This window comes from Cydia pomonella, chromosome 10, assembly GCF_033807575.1.
Source record: "Cydia pomonella isolate Wapato2018A chromosome 10, ilCydPomo1, whole genome shotgun sequence".
Lineage (NCBI taxonomy): Eukaryota > Metazoa > Arthropoda > Insecta > Lepidoptera > Tortricidae > Cydia > Cydia pomonella.
The window spans coordinates 23,314,788-23,334,662 of NC_084712.1; the positions used below are offsets into that span (position 1 = coordinate 23,314,788).

Sequence of the window (19,875 nt, forward strand, 5' to 3'; positions counted from 1 at the left end):
CTTGATAATAAAGAAGCATGTATAAGGCAGTAGCTTGCATTTATTCCTATTTTCATGTAAACCATTTTGCAGAGATTAAATGTTTAGTCGGTCCATAAGTTCTGTTCTGATAAAAATGTTATAGGTATATTTTCCTTATTATTCAAATATATACATGGTTTAAAAGCTAATTTGATGGTAAATTACTTACAAATTTAACGTAATTTACTGTAACGTAACGTAACGTAGTTTTGCATAGTTTTATTTATTAAATATTCGAAAAAGTCATAAAAACACAAAAACGCGTATCTTGTTCAACGTGTTTTTTATTAGGGAATAGAAGATTGTCATAAGCAACGTACAATAAGTTTTTGGCAAAAATTTCATTTTTGGTACAAGCTTTTATCGCTGACCGTACTTTTCTTTCCACAAGTAACTAATACTCATCGAGACATTCGAGACAAATTCTAAAAACCCCAAACACAATTAGGTTACGTTGTTTTATCACAGAGTTCCTATGGCCACCTCCTGTCTCCATCATCAAATCATCTCGATGGTACCATAATATTGCATTGTCACCCGACTTACATATGTATGCAAATTTTCAGCTTCATCGGAAACCGGGAAGTGGGTCAAATTTAACTTGCAAGATTTGATTACAAACAGACAACGGTCAGGTGAAAGTAAATAAAAGCTTGTAAAAAGAAGTGAAATCCCATCAAAACATTTTCATGTAAAATGTAGCCAAGAAGAAACAATAAGGCTCACACTGTCAAAAAGTTATAGGGACCGTGCGCGTTGGAGGGTCTGCCATCTTATGGCCTGAATCGGAACCATAAACATGTAAATTTACACGTCACGTGTTTTGTTGTGCATGGTAGGTTCTGCCATCTTGTAGGCTACATTGGAACAATAAACATCACATTTACGCCTCGCGCCAAAAATCTGACGGCTCCTGTGCTGCCTCCTATAGTTCATGCACGCTCCCTATCAGATCTCTTGTAGAGCCAGGCTTTTAACTACAAGCCCTAACTTCACAAACTACACCTTAGTCAAAATATGTGGCTTGGCTGTTTCGTACTACAAGAATTATTGTATAATATAAACTAATGAACAGTGATTACATTTTTCAACTTACGCCCATGTGACGGACGGACGGTAGCGAAACTATACAGTGTGTCTCTAGCCATTGGACAAAGCCGAAATGTACATATGCATTAGGGTATTTAGAAACAGTGTACAAAGTATCATAACAACAATCTAACAAATTACCATTTTTAGGGTTCCGTAGCCAAATGGCAAAAAACGGAACCCATATAGATTCGTCATGTCCGTCTGTCTGTCCGATTATGTCACAGCCACTTTTTTCCGAAACTAAGAGCTATACTGTTCAAACTTGGTAAATAGATGTATTCTATGAACCGCATTAAGATTTTTACACAAAAATAAAAAAAAACTTTAAATTTTGGGGGTTCCCCATACTTAGAACTGAAACTCAAAAAATATTTTTTCATCAAACCCATACGTGTTGTGGGGTATCTATGGATAGGTCTTTAAAAATGATATTGAGGTTCCTAATATAATTTTTTTCTAAACTGAATAGTTTGCGCGAGAGACACTTCCAAAGTGGTAAAATGTGCCCCCCCCCCCCCGTAACTTCTACAATAACAGAATGAAACTATACAGTGTGTCTCTAGCCATTGGACAAAGCCGAAATGTACATATGCATTAGGGTATTTAGAAACAGTGTACAGAGTATCATAACAACAATCTAACAAATAGTAGTAGCCAAATGGCAAAAAACGGAACCCATATAGATTCGTCATGTCCGTCTGTCTGTCCGATTATGTCACAGCCACTTTTTTCCGAAACTAAGAGCTATACTGTTCAAACTTGGTAAATAGATGTATTCTATGAACCGCATTAAGATTTTTACACAAAAATAAAAAAAAACTTTAAATTTTGGGGGTTCCCCATACTTAGAACTGAAACTCAAAAAATATTTTTTCATTAAACCCATACGTGTGGGATATCTATGGATAGGTCTTCAAAAATGATATTTAGGTTTCTAATATCATTTTTTTCTAAACTGAATAGTTTGCGCGAGAGACACTTCCAAAGTGAAAAAATGTGTGCCCCCCCTGTAACTTGTAAAATAACAGAATGAAGAATCTAAAAAAAATATATGATATACATTGCCATGCAAACTTTCACCGAAAATTGGTTAGAACGAGATCTAGTAAGTAGTTTTTTTAATACGTCATAAAGCGCAAACTGTGCGAGAGACACTTCCAAAGTGAAAAAAGTGTTACAGGGGGGGGGGGGGGGGGGATTGGGCTCTAACTTCTAAAATAACAGAATGAAAAATCAAAAAAAAAAAATATGATATACATTACCATGCAAACTTCCACCGAAAATTAGTTTGAACGAGATCTAGTAAGTAGTTTTTTTTAATAAATGGTACGGAACCCTTCATGGGCGAGTCGGACTCGCACTTGGCCGCTTTTTACTTTGGAGCAGCCTGTATGTGTTACTAGCTCCTAAGGTAATAAAGAATAGTATGGAACCTTCTTCGACCTTTTTGATTATCTTTTTTATTTATGACACTAATAAGCTTCTGACTTTTGAAAAATGACATCATCAACAAATATTTCGAACAAATTGTCAAAAACACTGCCAAAGATTAACACAGTGTGTGTTTCTTTTTGTTGTCGATTATTGCAAATAACTTTTGTTCGAAAAAAATATTTTTTATCTTTTGTTCTAATTTAAAAAATATTAACGTCAGAGCATTCCTGAAAAGTAACCCTACGTGGGATTTCAGGGTTTGTTCAATGGCTAAGGTCACCCTGTATATTTTGACTAAGGTGTAAGTTTGTGAAGTTCGAGCGCGACTCTTTGCTGGCAATTTGGCGTGAGCGTCAGGAGGGCGGGTGGACTAACGCGAATTTTAGGAATCAATATACCTTATTTTAGGAATAAATATATTGATTTCTATTAAAGATTTACAGAGGTACACTGAAGGTACAATATAACTGAATACTTTTAGTGCGGTACAATGCAAGATTTCATAGGTCAGAATGGCGAGTGGACTTTTTTTAGGGTTCCGGAGCCAAATGGCAAAAAACGGAACCCTTATAGATTCGTCATGTCCGTCTGTCTGTCCGATTATGTCACAGCCACTTTTTTCCGAAACTATAAGAGCTATACTGTTCAAACTTGGTAAGTAGATGTATTCTATGAACCGAATGTGTGTGTCCCCCCCCTGTAACTTCTAAAATAACAGAATGAAAAATCTAAAAAAAATATATGATATACATTACCATGCAAACTTCCACCGAAAATTGGTTTGAACGAGATCTAGTAAGTAGTTTTTTTTAATACGTCATAAATGGTACGGAACTCTTCATGGGCGAGTCCGACTCGCACTTGGCCGCTTTTTTGTTAAATATCTCGTTTTACGGAGAGGTACACTGAGGTACACAGATAAGAAGGTACAATATATTTATCAATATTTTGTTGAAACGCCGAGGTCCACCGCCATCCTGACGCTCACAATTTGGCTTCTTTTGGGACTGCGTCACATTTGACAAAGTTTATTTGTCATTTTTACTTTCGTATAATCACTTTATTCGCAGAGGAATATATTATTATTCCGAATAATGTTAAACAAATTAAAATCATTAGTAACTGAGTACATAAAATACAATACAAATAAAATAATAATACGTATCATCGAAGTTTCACTAGTCGTATTGGTTTGCTACGCATATTTTTCGTTAAAAACTAAGCAGGAGGATATGAGCTCGCTTTACACTGTTTTTGATGAAGATTATAAAGTACGGGATCCAAAGATGGGGCTTCAGGAGTTGATGCGGAAAGTGGAGCAGACCTTAGCAGAGGCAGGGCATGAACTGCTGAACGAGGCTGAATATCCTATCGTTGGTAATAAGATGCCTGTACTAGTAGTTTTGGCAGGGAGGCGAGCGGCGCGCCTGCAGTGGTTACTAGCGTCTCTAGCGGATGTTACGAACATTGGTGACGCCCTTTTAGTGATTTCACATAGCTTCTACGACGAGGCAGTGAACGAGCTCGTCAAACGCGTCGACTACTGCCGAGTGCTGCAGCTTTACTTCCCATATTCCGTCCAATTATTCCCAAATCGTTTCCCTGGAGCAGAATTAAACCGTTCGCGTGCTGCCGCTATCGCTGCTGAAGAAAAACAACACTGGTGGTGGACTACAAGCTTTCTGTTTAATCATTACACTTTGCTTGATCATAAGTTGGGTCTAGCGCTTTTCCTTCAAGAAGACGATTACGTCGCACCAGATTTGCTACATATGCTCAAATACGCGCAGCGAGCGTTCAAGTACCATCATGAAGCAGAAGTTATATCACTTGGAAGACCAGTTACAGAAGCTGATTACAGTTTGTTGACTGTCGCGCCATGGCAACCGCCTTTTGAATCAGGACTAGCGTTTAATCTAACTTTCTTTAAGAAGCTGCAAGCATCAGCATCGTATTTCTGTCAATACAACGATGCTAGTTGGAGCTATTCGCTGCTATCTGCCTTCGCGTCCTGGCCGCGTGGTTACGTTGATATGATAGCGAGTATGTCGCCTAGAGTTGTGTCGACGCGTGAGTACGCTAGCGGGCGTGAAGGGGCAGAGAAAGCGCGGGGGGTCTTTACCAAAATATTTCCCATGCGTGTGCGCGTAGCGTACATAGCAACAGGCGATGGCAGAGTTTCTCATCCTCAGCTAGTGCCGCACGGGGCGGGGGGATGGGAGGACGCGCGTGACACCATGCTGTGTCTGGATCCGTTCCTGATGACCACAGAACAGAAGCAGCAGGGATGGGACTTGACCTTCGCAGGATCGGATGTTTAATCTGTTGAACGCCAAGAACACCTATAATTGTCTTACTAGTCGTGCTCATAGCGCCAGCGCCAGCGCCAAGGAACAGGGTGTTATGACGGACGCTGTCAAAGTAACCTTCACACTTTTGAGTAAGGTTTACATTGGCTCCCTTGCGCCCTTGACAAAGCGTTCAAAGAGTGAAGCTACGGGGCATTTAATTTGCTAATAAATCTGGAGATTTAACCATTTGGTTTTATTGGAAAAATAAGGAAACATACATATAAAAGGCAGAAACTTGCGTTTCTTCTTAATTTTAATGTACATGCTAAATTTCAGCTTCCTAGGACTTCAGGAAGTACATACCTTAAGGGTTTTGATGATCATCAGTGAGTGAGTGACTCACTGACGAAATCGGGTTTTTTTTTAGATATGAATAAAATCTAAAGTATGAGAGATATGCAATTGAATTTTTTTTATGCTTAATAAACCTACTATTGACTTCATATCCTTGAATTTCGTTTATTTGGTATAATCCAAATCCCAGTTATGATGGTTCAAAAAAACGACTAAGCGCTTCGAAAACAGTTATGTAATGCCATTGCGCTTCGCTTTGCTCGTCTTGGCGGAGGCACTACCGAGCCTCCAGATATGTATTATATAATATTTACAGAACTCTTTAACGCATAGTCTAATCGATCCGCTATTATTGATGCTGACAATACTTAAGTGTCTGCATACGTTAGGTAAGTTAGCTAAAGTGGTAAAATGTGAAATAAACAAACGTTTCATCCGCAGGTGAGCATCGTAACGTAACGAAGGCAAAGTGCCCTCGTTGTGCCGCCAGTTCTTGTGAGCGTGCTCATAGCGTGTTACTACATAGCACGCTATGCCAAGCGACGCGTTGTAGGTCACGACGGCAAAGTGCCGCGAGGCGGTGCAGATTGAGTAACAAGGCAAACTGCTGTCGATGCACCGACTTATAGCTGACTGTATGGGTATGTGGGTGGGGACATTTTCGGGTAGTTTTAATATTTATTGGTTAACCAACCAAATACAAAACCGCCTGGATCTGTCACTGAACGACTTGACTTTAAACCTACATTATTTGATCATGTAATGTTTTCATCTACCCTCAGCTGCCTTAAGGAGCCATTTGAGGGTAGATTTTGTTTACCTTTTTTTAAATACCTAAAGATACAGAGATAGCTGACTGTATGGGTAAAGCAAGTGTTGCGAGGGTTTAGTGTGAGACAGCAAAAGGCAAAGTGCCCTCGTTGCTCCGCTAGTTTTAGCAGGCGTTTTATAAGGATGCTAAACAGAAGCAGGGTGCGTGACAGCTGCCTCAGCCTCCAGGACGGTGACCTTCTGAGGTACTGGTTAATTTTTTAATTGTAATATTAATTTTAATTGTATTTAATTGCTGTAATTGTATGTGTAAATATAATTTCTTCTTCTTTCCATCCTGCTACCCCCTGCTGGGGTGTAGGACTCGAACCATTGTCTTCCACTGACTCGGGTTCTGGGCAGCTTGGGTAACCTCCTCCCACCCCATCCCCAATACACCCAACTCTTGCTCCACGGAACGGCGCCAAGTAAGGGCGACCATGTTTCCGTTTTCCGGGCATCTTCCAGGTCAGGGTCACTTTGGATAGGTGGGTGTCGGGCTTCCAGAGGATATGCCGAATCCAATGCCATTTGCGCGTTTGGATCTCCTTGTGTACTGGTGCTTGTCCGGTAATTCTCCATAAGTGAGCGTTTGTGAAATATAATTTAATAATATATGGATTCTCAATTATCTGAAATAAATGAGTTTTATTTTTAAGTAGAATATGTAATTGTAAGTTAAATTTTAAATGTGCTTAAGAAATTAGATTAAACGTGTTAAAAGCAACGGTGTATGGACCTAGGTCTGAAATAAATGTTTTTTTTTATTCTACACTTCTAAGACATAGACGAAAAAAAAGTGACAAAGGCCTCCAAAGTCCGTGGCCGGTTCCAATCCGTCTCTATACTAGGATAGAGCCCACTGTCCTACTCTCTTTAATATTAATATTATTTAATAAAGGCTATAAATCATAAATAAAGCGAGCTGAAAAATTGCATGGACATCTATTACTACTCGTATCTAAAAAGTTTAATGTATCTTGTATAGCTGTTGGAATTCCGTGTATAACCAAAATAAATAAATAATAATAAAGTGACCATGCAAATTTGCCACAGGGTACACTACGCACGCAACGCTATCATTGTGCGATTCCTTAAATCCCTAAAGCTGGCCACATACACACTAGGGTATGCCTGCGCAGTTTTGCCTGTACAGTTCAACTGCACAGGCAAAACTGTATAGGAAACTGGACAGTTGAATGCCACACACGCTCTGTTTTACCTGTGCAGTTGATAAAACTGCGCAGACATACCCTAAGTATACATGGCGCTCCACCGTCCACGACTCCAATTTCAACAGTTCTGATATAATACTAACAACGGTACCATAGCTATCGCTACTCAGCCACTGTCTCATTCCTTTAATCCTACACTGGGCTTCAGTCGTCACGAGTGCACATGGCGCTGCATAGCGCTCCGTGGCGCCAAATTTGCATGCGCCTGGCGCGGCTCCAACGCCAGATAATTTTTATACAGGCGGTAATCGGGTGCTTCCAGGAAATTACGCGACAATGGCAGACAGGTTAAGCCAGGATTCGGAAATTGTTTTAAACTTTGCAGTAAGTCTGGGTAGTGCAGCTTGGTTTTTAAAGGTTTTTGCAGTATAATATAGTGCCTACGTTAATCTAAGATTAAGAGGATAATGGATGATCCGTTCTTCAAAATCTCCTTACAAACGTAGTCTCCATTTTCATTTATGGGTAATAACATTAACCACAGCTTCGTTAGATTTTTTTATTATTAATTATAATATATATATATGTATTTTTTAGGCTCCTGACTCTTATCTGAAGTATCTAATTTCCATGAAATGAATATCTAGAGAGGAAAATGTGGACTAAGTTTCTACGAAGAAGCGGGCATTAACTCCTTTAAAACCCGGATTCCGACTAAAATTGTTTTAAACAAATTACAGAAGTCTGGGAAGTAGCAGCTTGGTGCTCAAACGTTTTTTTTTTTCAGTGTTTATAAAGCCTACATTAATCTGAGATTATGTATGTTGTTCTTAATCTACTATCCCCTAAATACTTTGTTTCAACGTTACCGCAACCAAGGCAGGGTTTTAATTCTCACTTTAAAAAAATCGAAGATATCACGCAACCATAGCAGACATGAGGGGTGAGCCAGGATTTCATCTTGAAATTGTTGTACGAAGCCCATCTGAGGGCGACTTGAAATGGGTTTATAGAGGTTTTTGCAGTATCAATTTAACGTGCCTACTTAGTTTGAAGTGCCACTGTAAAGGCCCAGTAGGTCCTTGTTCTTCTCTCATACAAGTTAATTATAAGATGTAACGTTTTGAAAAAATGTATCCCACCGAGTTTCTTGCCGGTCCCATATTGGGATACTCTTCCAATTGAGGGGGGATTTAAATCTTCTCGGGTCAGAGGTGTAGGGTTAGAGCCGGTGTAGCTTTATTTGACGTTTATAAGTGCATTGTAATAATAAAATATCTTTACCTCACTCTCGCTGAGTGTAAGTGCGAGCGAGATGAAAGTGTGCCCGGGAGCGCAGATATCATGTGTTTTAATTTTAAATTTTTGTACGTTTAATAAAAAATAAAGTAGTTAATCAATAAGTTCCCTCAAACATCATATTGCCGATTTTTAGAAGAAATTTTCATATTTTTAACTTTTGTCCGAAATCTGTTATTTTAAAAGTGCATTTTAAACCTATGTTCGTGATTTCTTTTCTAAAACCCCTTTTTTCTGAACCTGCTCCATCTTACGTTGTGTCACTTACGAGTATGCTGTTTTTACTACCGTCCTGTAAATTTTTTGAATTAAACTACTGGAATTAAGCCAATTAAGGCAGGGATTTATATTAGTACTGAAAAATATAGCCGTTATTCGCGAATGTGAAGAATGCGACATTCCTGGCATGCCTGATCTTAACGTACCCTAACAAGCTACTATCTATGACGTATAACATTACCCTCCCTGAAGGCCCATTCAGATTCAAGAATTTGTTACGGTTTTGATCTTATTTTGATAGATAGATAGATTCATTTATTTCTTATTGGAAATGTACATTATATTTTACATGTCAAAATAAAATGCATTCACAAAAAGATCGTCACAACATAATAACAACAATAATAATAATAATAACTACGAATCGGAATAAAATAAAACAGTAAACAAATTAAATAAAAAAAAATATAAAAACACTTTCTATAAATAGAAATATTTGTCAAAGTTATTAAGAATATGAAAATAAAAAATACAGCTAGGACAACCTAGGAAAAGTCAAAAAGTCAAAAATTTTAATAATACAATAATAGGGACAAAAAAAGAATAGAGCAATGTCAAAATTTACTAATTGTGGTTAAAGAAATTTATTTTCTCAAAAGAAATTTAACATTTCACTTAAATAGAGAAAATACAAGATAATACAAAATATGAGTGAGTGAATTAATAATTTATAAATATAAATAATATTAAAAATCAAATAATTGGCATTTTATTCTTTATATTCTTTGACAGAATACAGCGTTTTGGTCAATAAGAGTTCCTTCAATCGGCGACCAAATAATTCGTCCGATGATTCATTTTTGAGAGTGGTGGGTAGATGTTCATAAAACGCCGGGCCTATTACGCGTGGGTTTTTGTCGAGCAGCGCGAGGCGCCGCGGCACGGACTGTAATCGGCCGGTCTGGCGGGTTATTCTGCCAGGCATGTTTACACGTTTGAATAAATGGATATTGCGGCGTGTGAACATAATAATTTCATAAACATAGAGAGAGTAGTGCGTCATTATGTTATATTTCTTAAAGAGCTGTCGACACAGGTGTCTGGGATGTACACCTGCTAATATACAACCTTCAAGATTGCTCACGCTGATCGGTGCGTGCGAAATTAAGTTGAGTGTCGTGCATGAGATGCGCGCCAGTCACCAAGACGGTCCACGAGAATCTGTTGAAAAATGCGACTCAGACGAGAACATACGGACATATTTTGCCCATACTCAAACCTTCGTTCGGTCAATTAGAAATACCTCCTATTCAATAGTTGCAAGTGGAGCAGCAGCATGCAGTAAACAGTGCACTCCGTCGCGTTTTATTTACTTACCGGCTTGTTCAGCCGTATCAATCCTGAAACGGCGCGTAGGGTTGTCAGCATTACTTCTTCACGCTAAAAGTTTAATTTATCACTATTTGAACATTACATTTCAAGCTCAATGCATTTATTTATTTTAAACATAATTGCACATAAAAATGAGTACAACAGGCGGACTTAATACCACTAGGCATTGTCTACCAGTCAAAACAGAAAAGCGTTAAGCTACAGTGAGAAATAAACAAAAAGCCGTAACTATTCAGCGAAGTAAAATTTCTAATATATAAATACTAAGTATACCATTCCTAGTTCCATTGAGTACTTCTACTTTTTTAATTTCCTTTACTTTTCTGGTTCGAATTCATATTTATTTCTATTATATATTGAATATTTGTTAATTTTTATTTATATATATATGTATGCATTATTTTATGGTTATTTTTCTATCTATGTATATTTGTATCAATGTGTATTCAAAACGTGCATTTCATTAATTTCAGTGATTGTACACTTTTGTTTGTGTTTATCATTCATTCACCGTTACTTCTGTTTTACTCATTTCCTCAAAGGTTAACTGGAAGAGATCCCATACAGGGATAAGTTCGCCTTTGTTGTATTTAATTTACTCTGTAACTGTGTTTTTCGTGTTTTTATTTCTATGTACAATAAAGTATGTATAAGTATACATACATACATACTATTCTCCGAAATTTGTTGCATTTTCGCGCCATTGAATCAAACAATATACCTAAATTCGAAAAAAATCTGATGAAGTGTGATTCAATTCATCACCTTGACAGGACTAAAAAGTATAAGTAAGGTTGAACGGGAAAGGATATGACGGGTTATTCCCACTAGTTACCACCAAGTTGTTACCAGTGGTAACTACTGGGATTTTTTTCCCTCCTTTTACCACTGGTAACTACTGGGAAAAAAATCCCACTAGTTACCACCAACTCGGTTTGGTATAAGTATTGAACGCTAACCAAATTTTGGTGGTAACTACTGGGAAAAAATTCCACTAGTTACCACCAACTCAATTTAGTGGTAACTAGTGGGATTTTTTTTTCCCAGTAGTTACCACTGGTAAAAGGTAGGAAAAAAAATCCTAGTAGTTACCACAGGTAACAACTTGGTGGTAACTAGTGGGAATAACCCGATATGACTATGAGGGTCGTGCTTTTATAGCCTATTTGTGTTAAGTGTTATACTTACTATCACGAATGATTAATAAAACTGCCTTTTTAGCTTTGGTACTTGTTATACCTAGGTTGAATCACGAAAAGGGCTTTTAAAGCATTAATAGACGGGCGTACTGGACCGCGCTTTGCCTTGGTCCTATGCTAGCTATGAATGAGAGCGAGAAAGAGATGCAGATCGGACCAAGGTCGCGGTTCGTTTCGCCCGTCTATTATTTCTTATTTTCTTTATTTAGAAACAAACAGTCTCTTATATTGATAAATTGTTACAATATAGGGTAATAGACTTATAGACCTACAGTTTCCTTAAATATAGTATGAAAACCATATAACCTAAATACATATAATTACTAAACTAAACCTGAAATTCTAAGTTGCCAAAACGAAGTTACAAATAATGCTCGTACATCCTAACAAAAAATAAAAACAAAGATGAAATACATTGCAATAACAGTAATAACAAACAATAATTGGAATTAAATTAAAGTTAGCTATCTAATTTAAGTCCATTAATACATTTCAATGTAAGTTGTTTGAAACTACCGAACTTTTCACTGAAAATATCTACATTTTGAAACTTATCATCATACATCCTGCATGCTCTTCTAATGAAACCGTTTCCCGCATATGCGGTTCGACTACGAGGAATATAAAAGAGGTTCTTCTTTCTACATGCTCGCTCACAACGACGGGGTACTCTAAATGAAACAGATTTTAATAACAACTATTATTACATAACAACTTTGACAGTTCGTTCAACTCTGGCGCCAGGTCGCCGTGTCGCCACGTCATGATGGCAGATGATACCTCCACGATCATATAGTAAACACCTCTACAATGGAACAGGTACCAGTAATGGGATGGTATAGACAAATCCTGTAAAACAAGTATTTACCATCAGATTTTAAACGCTGACAACATTTTACACACAACGGTTTAGGGTCGGCAACGCGGATGTAACTCCTCTGGAGTTGCAGGCGTACATAGGCTACGGAGACTGCTTACCATCAGGCGGGCCGTATGCTTGTTTGCCACCGACGTAGTATATAAAAAAAAAGGTTTTATGCAAAGTCAGCCCTAGCTGTATTCGGCGTACGCGCCATTTGTTTCGGCTTTTTGCCCCTCTGGTCTCAATCGCAGTGAAACATTGCCCCAGCGAATAGTGAAACTTTGTCCAAAGTTACGGTTGCCTATGTGCGCTCGAAACAATTGGTCGGATTGTTTATGGCTAGTTTAAACTTTCCGACAAACGGGAGGTGGTCTTGCATTTTAAAAGCAGTGGAACGTATGATGTATGGGACTGAATTGTACCTACACGCTGTTGGTAATAAATTGTTTCTGTCAAATTACACTTTTGATAGAATATTTTATCGCTTAATGTACTTTTCGTTTAACAGGCAACTAATATTTATCGAGATGATTCTAACAAGCCCAAAAACAATTAGATTGCCTTGATTTACCACAGAATTGGCCATCTCCTGTGTCATCTCCTATGGCCATCTCCTGTGTCCATCTTCAGATCAGCTCGGTGTTACCATAATATTGCATTGTCACCCAACTTACATATGTATATGAATTTTTAGCTCAATCGGGTAAAGAAAACTAGGTCTAATGTAGCTTGCAAGATATGACCCGAACATACATACATAGATGTACAATTATATATTGCTCGTTAATTAAAGCTTGTAAAAATCGCTATGGAGATGTTTGAATAGAAGTATTTTTTTCATCAACGCGTATCATGCCGTCATGGGTTCAGTTAAATCTATCATCGACAGCGTAGGTAATTTATAAGTAATGTATCATATTTTTGGTCCAAAAGGCTCATCATCATTATAAGTACTAAATGTACATACATATTTTGAATTTTGCGCCTTTTTCTACTGATAAAGTGGTTTGTTAATAGTAAAGATAAAGATAGTTTATTGTTCAAGTAGGCATATTACAATGCGCTTATGAACGTCAAATCAAGCTACACCGGCTCTAACCCTACACCTCTGACCCGAGAAGATTTAAATCCCCCCTCAATAGGAGGAGGGTATCCCAATATGGACCGGCAAGAAACTCGACGGGACACATCTTTTCAATTAATATGCATTAAATAAGAAAAATAAAATACAATTTAGATTGCTATAGAAATCATGCAATTACATACAGTAGCTCCTTTTTGTTTATAGAAATTTGATAAAAATATATCAAATCAAACCATACAAATACGTAGCTCTTTCAGAAAACATATCGAATTCTTACAAAATAAAAAGAAAAATGAAATTAATAAAGAAAGAAAGAATGTAGATTGTTAACCAACAAACCAAGGGATGAAATGGTGCGTTTCACCCGAGTTTAACACTTTACTTTTCATTTCGAATACGAGGAAAGTTAAAATATTATATGTGAATTAAAACCATGGCTAAGTATAAACTTCAGTAGTATTTCTTGATGGTACTTTCAATTAACAATTTAGGGAAAAATATCGTTATATATGGAATGGGGATCATAATGGAGGAATCAAAATGGAAATTGTACAATAAATCCATTTAAAACCAAAAATGTAATTGCGTATCGTAAAAAAAGAAAAAACCGTCCATAGAAATTATAGTGCTCTAGAGCAGAAACGTATCATTTTCTGCACAGTTTTTACAACAACAACGACCCACTTTTAGAGCATGAGAAATGAAAACTAGTTTGCGCTATGGGCACGACATTGCCTACGCCTATTCAATTTCCCTACTTTTCTTAGTGTTTCTAGTGAGGTAGCGGTATTATATAACTGGTAATTTTTTTTTATACCTACTACGTAGGTGGCAAACAAGCACACGGCCCGCCTGATGGTAAGCAGTCTCCGTGTGTATGCACGCCTGCAACTCCAGAGGAGTTACATGCGCGTTGCCGACCCTAAACCCGCCCCCCCTCGTTCAGCTCTGGCAACCTTACTCACCGGCAGGAACACAACACTATGAGTAGGGTCTAGTGTTATTTGGCTGCGGTTTTCTGTAAGGTGGAGGTACTTCCCCAGTTGGGCTCTGCTCTAGATCTGGAATGACATCCGCTGTGCTGTGCCCTACCACACAAAGCGAGATTATTTTTAATTATTGTTCATGCCAAAGTTTTGTAATGTAAGCATGTCGTTTTGTAATGTAAGCATGTCTTTTTAAAATGCGAGCATAACTTAGATTGTATGGGAGTGTATTTTTAACGGCGGGGGTTCCTGTGACTCTTAAGTATAATTGAGGCTTGGTTAACATATAAATCAATTTAAACTTTCTAATTCAAAAAATCTAGACATAAATACGTAAGTAGGTACAAAATAACCTATCTAATAGTATAAATTGTACAGAAAAGCTATAAATATCGTACGAGTATACGAAGAGACGTGAAATAACTCATTATTAAGTGGGCAGCATAAATTCCGATTCCATAAAGGGCTCTTGAGAGCCGCGGTCGGGCGAGGCTCGCCATTCGGTGTGAAGTGAACGTGGTGAGCGGCAGCGGGAGCGACAAGCGGCTGCAAAAGCGGTTAGTGGCAATAAAGGGCCCTTGTGGGCCGCGGTCGGGCGAGGCTCGCCATTCGGTGTGAAGTGAACGTGGTGAGCGGCAGCGGGAGCGACAAGCGGCTCCAAAAGCGGTTAGTGGCAATAAAGGGCCCTTGTGGGCCGCGGTCGGGCGAGGCTCGCCATTCGGTGTGAAGTGAACGTGGTGAGCGGCAGCGGGAGCGACAAGCGGCTGCAAAAGCGGTTAGTGGCAATAAAAGGCCCTTGTGGGCCACGGTCGGGCGAGGCTCGCCAATCGGTGTGCAGTGAACGTGGTGAGCGGCAGCGGGAGCGACAAGCGGCTGCAAAAGCGATTAGTGGCAATAAAGGGCCCTTGTCAGCCGCGGTCGGGCAAGGCTCGCCATTCGGTATGCAGTGAACGTGGTGAGCGGCAGTGGGAGTGACAAGCGGCTGCAAAAGCGATTATAGTGGCAATAAAGGGCCCTTGTGGGTCGCGGTCAGGCAAGGCTCGCTATCGGTACACAGTGAACGTGGTGAGCGGTAGCGGGAGCGACAAGCGGCAGCAAAAGCGATTAGTGGCAATAAAGGGCCCTTGTGGGCCGCGGTCGGGCGAGGCTTGCCTTTCGGTATGCAGTGAACGTGGTGAGCGGCAGCGGGAGCGACAAGCGGCAGCAAAAGCGATTAGTGGCAATAAAGGGCCCTTGTGGGCCGCGGTCGGGCGAGGCTCGCCTTTCGGTATGCAGTGAACGTGGTGAGCGGCAGCGGGAGCGACAAGCGGCAGCAAAAGCGATTAGTGGCAATAAAGGGCCCTTGTGGGCCGCGGTCGGGCAATACTCGCCATTTTCAGGCTAATATTTTCGGAGATAAGGGACATAAGCTTGGTTAATTTTCTTGAACTTCAAAATGATAATTATTTAAAAATCGATTTTAGATTTTCGCAATACAGAACAATATATAGTTTGCCAAAGTTTTATTTTATTTTAATTTATCCCGCAAAAACAGTATGCTAAAAAAATAATTAATATACGTTACTATTGCACGTATTTGGATCACCGACTTACATATATATATGTGTACTCAATTGGTCTACTCGTTTCGAAGTTAATTGGCTTTGTAGGATGGACGGACAGGCAGATACATAAATGATCCTATAAGGGTTCCGTATTTTTGTGTTGAGGTACGGAACCCTATAAATGTGTTAAAATTCTTCATACTACGATGATTGACGATAATATCGCCCGGCTTCGGGCTGTGACATCCGACACTCTTTTTTTCTGTGATGGTTCATCAGCCATCAGGTGATGCTCTCTAAGAGTTATAGCGTGAGTCTTTGGACCCGGGTACGTCCTTAAACTACGTCAACAAGAGAGGTATGGGCATTGTGAATGTCATCTTGCTTTGTGTGGTAGGGCACAACGAGTCGACGTCATTCCAGATCTAGAGCACAGCACAACTAGGGAAGTACCTCCACCTTACAGAAAACAGCAGCCAAATAACACTAGACCCTACTCATAGTGCTGTGTTCCTGCCGGTGAGTAAGGTTGCAGAGCTCAACGAGGGGGGGGGGGTTAGGGTCGGCAACGCGCATGTATCTCCTCTGGACTTGCTGGCGTACATTGACTACGGAGACTGCTTACCATCAGGCGGGCCGTATGCTTGCTTGCCACCGACGTAGTATAAAAAAGTAGTCCCGCTAACTCTTGTGACTTGCGGCAGAGACAGAGAGCAACTCCTTATAAATATTGAAATGATTTTAAAAGTAAATCCTGCCCCGAATTCATTTCATTGAAATCAGACCTCTATTGATTGACGCCACGCTGATAATCTGGAGCAAACTGTTGAAATGACGCCGGCTTAAATTATAATTGCTTATGAATTTACGTATCTGCTTGTAAAAAAATGAATTTATAGTGAAATGCGACAAGTGGCGTAAATTTTAATTAGCAATCTTGGGGCCTTTCTCTGGGGACTTCAGCGATTCGAATCCTGATTTTATGACTTTCGCTCAATGATAAGGCCGGCGCCCCACAGCTGCGCACGCTACATCCACGGCCCACGTTTTAATACAAACCGTGGGCAAGCCCACGAAATTTTGTATAGGAACGTGGGTCGTGTACATCGCGTGCGCTGCAGTGGGGCGCCGGCCTAAAAATCAGGAACATTGCACGGTCTAAAACGCACTATTAAAATTTGTAATAATTTATACACAAAAGCTGAAAGCATGTTTTTTTTTTCTAAAAATGCGCAAAAGTTATTTATTAGAAAACTAAGCAAATACTTTTTTCTTTCTTAATACAACAAATTAAAATTCAAAATCGTGATATTCGCGATCTAAATATGAACTAATCTAGTTAGTTGAAAATGTTACTGTAGCCGCCGTGCAGGTCAGGATCTCGACAACTCAAATAGAAACTTCGATTTATAATAAAGTGAAGTATAATCTTCCAAAAGGTACTGGTTTATAAGGTTGCCAAAACGGTTAAATGTAGAAAGTGGGTGTTGATAGTATGGAGGATGATGAAAGAGTGATGTGTAATATTTGACCAGTACAAAAAGTGGTTTAAATTTAGCTGCTTCTAATTGGCCGCGTTAGATAATATGTGGAGCGCTCCTATTGGTGCTTTTGAAAAGCCTCCGAATACTAGCCGAGCCCGACGGCTGCGTTTAGCTACTGCATTGCTGGGAATATTTTTATACAATAATAAGTTTCATTCGCAACAGTTACCCTAAGGGCCTGTTTCACAATATCCAAGTAAAGTTAGATAGCAAATTAACAAATAAATTTACTGCCAGATAAAACTTCCCGCAAAACTTAGCACTTTATCTACCAGTGAAGCTTATTTGAAGATTGTGAAACGCCGACGATGACTTTATTCGTCAGATAAGCGGCAAGTAGCTTTTTCAGGACTTTATGTCTAACATTGTGTAAATCCTGATTCAAAGATTGTAAAAATGTAAAAATATCATTTTGATAATTACCAGTCGCATTTCGGTGAAGGAAAACATCGTGAGGAAACCGGACTAATCCAAATAAGGCCTAATTTACCCTCTGGGTTGGGTCAGATGGCAGTCGCTTTCGTAAAAACGAGTGCCTACGCCAATTCTCGGGATTAGTTACCAAGCTGACCCCAGACAACAATATATATATATTTTTTTTATTAGCCTATTTGTGTGTCCCACTGCTGGGCAAAGGCCTCTCCTCTAGCTTTCCAATCCTCCCTGTGCTGAGCAAGGTCCCGCCAATCCCGCTGAAACGCATCCAAGTCGTCCCGCCATCTCTTTCATATATAATATACAAATACTTAAATACATAGAAAACACCCATGACTCAGGAACAAATACTTGTGCTCATTACACGAATATATGCCCTTACGGGGATTCTAACCCAGCACCATCGGCTTCATACACAGGGGCTAGTGGGTAGTGATACCCACTAGGCCACACCGGTCGTCAGAATTAAACATGTTTTCGTGAGTTTTAGGGTTCCATACTAAAAATGCACAATAGGAACCCTTAGGGTGCGATCTGTCCGTCCGTCCGTCTGTCTATCACATTTTAAATACCTCGAGAACTACTAAGCTACGACTTTAAGGTATTTGCTGTCATTAAAATATGTAAAAAATCAATATTAAAAATACTTATCTGCGTTGGCCCTCTCTTCAGCGGCGCGTGTGTTCACCGGAGCCAGCCCGCCGTCCTCTTTCCTGTAGCGGGGGATAGACAACTGAATCCCTCTCTAAAGCGCCGAGTGTTTAGACTGACAAGGGTTTGAAAGGTGTTCAGGGTAATGTACAGAATACACTGGTTTAATATGTGATAAATATGCCACTAGGAAAACCTACACCTAATATTTTTTTGTGTGAACAGATCAAATAAAGTTTTGCTTAATTTAGTTTGCTTAATGCTTATCAAATTTACCTGACTTCCTATTTAACGTCAGCATCATTTTACTATGTTTTTTTTTTATATTATAGGACATCATTACACACATTGACTAAGTCCCACAGTAAGCTCAATAAGGCTTGTGTTGAGGGTACTTAGACAACGATATATATAATATATAAATAATTATAAATACTTAAATACATAGAAAACACCCATGACTCAGGAACAAATATCCGTGCTCATCACACTATTAATAAATGCCCTTACCAGGATTTGAACCCGGGACCATCGGCTTCATAGGCGGGGTCACTACCCACTAGGCCAGACCGGCCGTCAAAAATTAGATGCAGAGTTAAATGATTCGCGGTGAATGACGGATGGTCAGCTGGAGCGATTGGTAACGCGTTGGACCGGCAATCCAAAGATTTGGGTTCGAGTCCCACGTTGACCAGAGTTGATCATCGTTGATTTTTTTTCATTGTGATTGACAATCTGTTTATACAATTTATAGATTGTAATGTGGTACGTTCCATAATAAAGAAGAAAAATAAATATTTACATTTAAGATGAAGTTCAATATTAGAATAAAAACTCTTTTTACAAGCTTTTATTTGACTAGCAGTATGTAACGTAATGTAAGTTTGTCTAAGTCAAATCTTGGATGTTAAATTTGACCCACTTCCCAATTTCCGATTGAGCTGAACATGTGCACACTATGTAAGTCGGGTGACAATGCAATATTATGGTACCACACACTTTTTAGGGTTCCGTAGCCAAATGGCAAAAAACGGAACCCTTATAGATTCGTCATGTCCGTCTGTCTGTCCGATTCTGTCACAGCCACTTTTTTCCGAAACTATAAGAGCTATACTGTTCAAACTTAGTAAGTGAATGTATTCTATGAACCGCATTAAGATGTTCACACAAAAATAGAAAAAAAACAATAAATTTTGGGGGTTCCCCATACTTAGAACTGAAACTCAAAAAATCTTTTTTCATCAAACCCATACGTGTGGGATATCTATGGATAGGTCTTCAAAAATGATATTGAGGTTTCTAATATCATTTTTTTCTAAAGTGAATAGTTTGCGCGAGAGACACTTCCAAAGTGGTAAAATGTGTGTCCCCCCCCCCCCCGTAACTTCTAAAATAACAGAATGAAAAATCTAAAAAAAATATATGATATACATTACCATGCAAACTTCCACCGAAAATTGGTTTGAACGAGATCTAGTGTGTA

General features: G+C 39.0%; 1 protein-coding gene across 1 annotated transcript; it reads left to right on the forward strand.

Annotated features, from left to right (window-relative positions):
* Window positions 1-3,833: 3,833 nt before the first annotated feature.
* Window positions 3,834-4,868, forward strand: LOC133521772 (alpha-1,6-mannosyl-glycoprotein 2-beta-N-acetylglucosaminyltransferase-like). Its single transcript, XM_061856839.1, has one exon. It carries the CDS (start codon window positions 3,834-3,836, stop codon window positions 4,866-4,868), a length of 1,035 nt encoding a protein of 344 aa, XP_061712823.1.
* The last annotated feature ends 15,007 nt before the right edge of the window (window positions 4,869-19,875 follow it).

Coding starts and splice junctions, on each gene's coding strand:
- LOC133521772 (XM_061856839.1), top strand. CDS start 3,834: ATGGGGCTTCAGGAGTTGATGCGGAAAGTGGAGCAGACCTTAGCAGAG.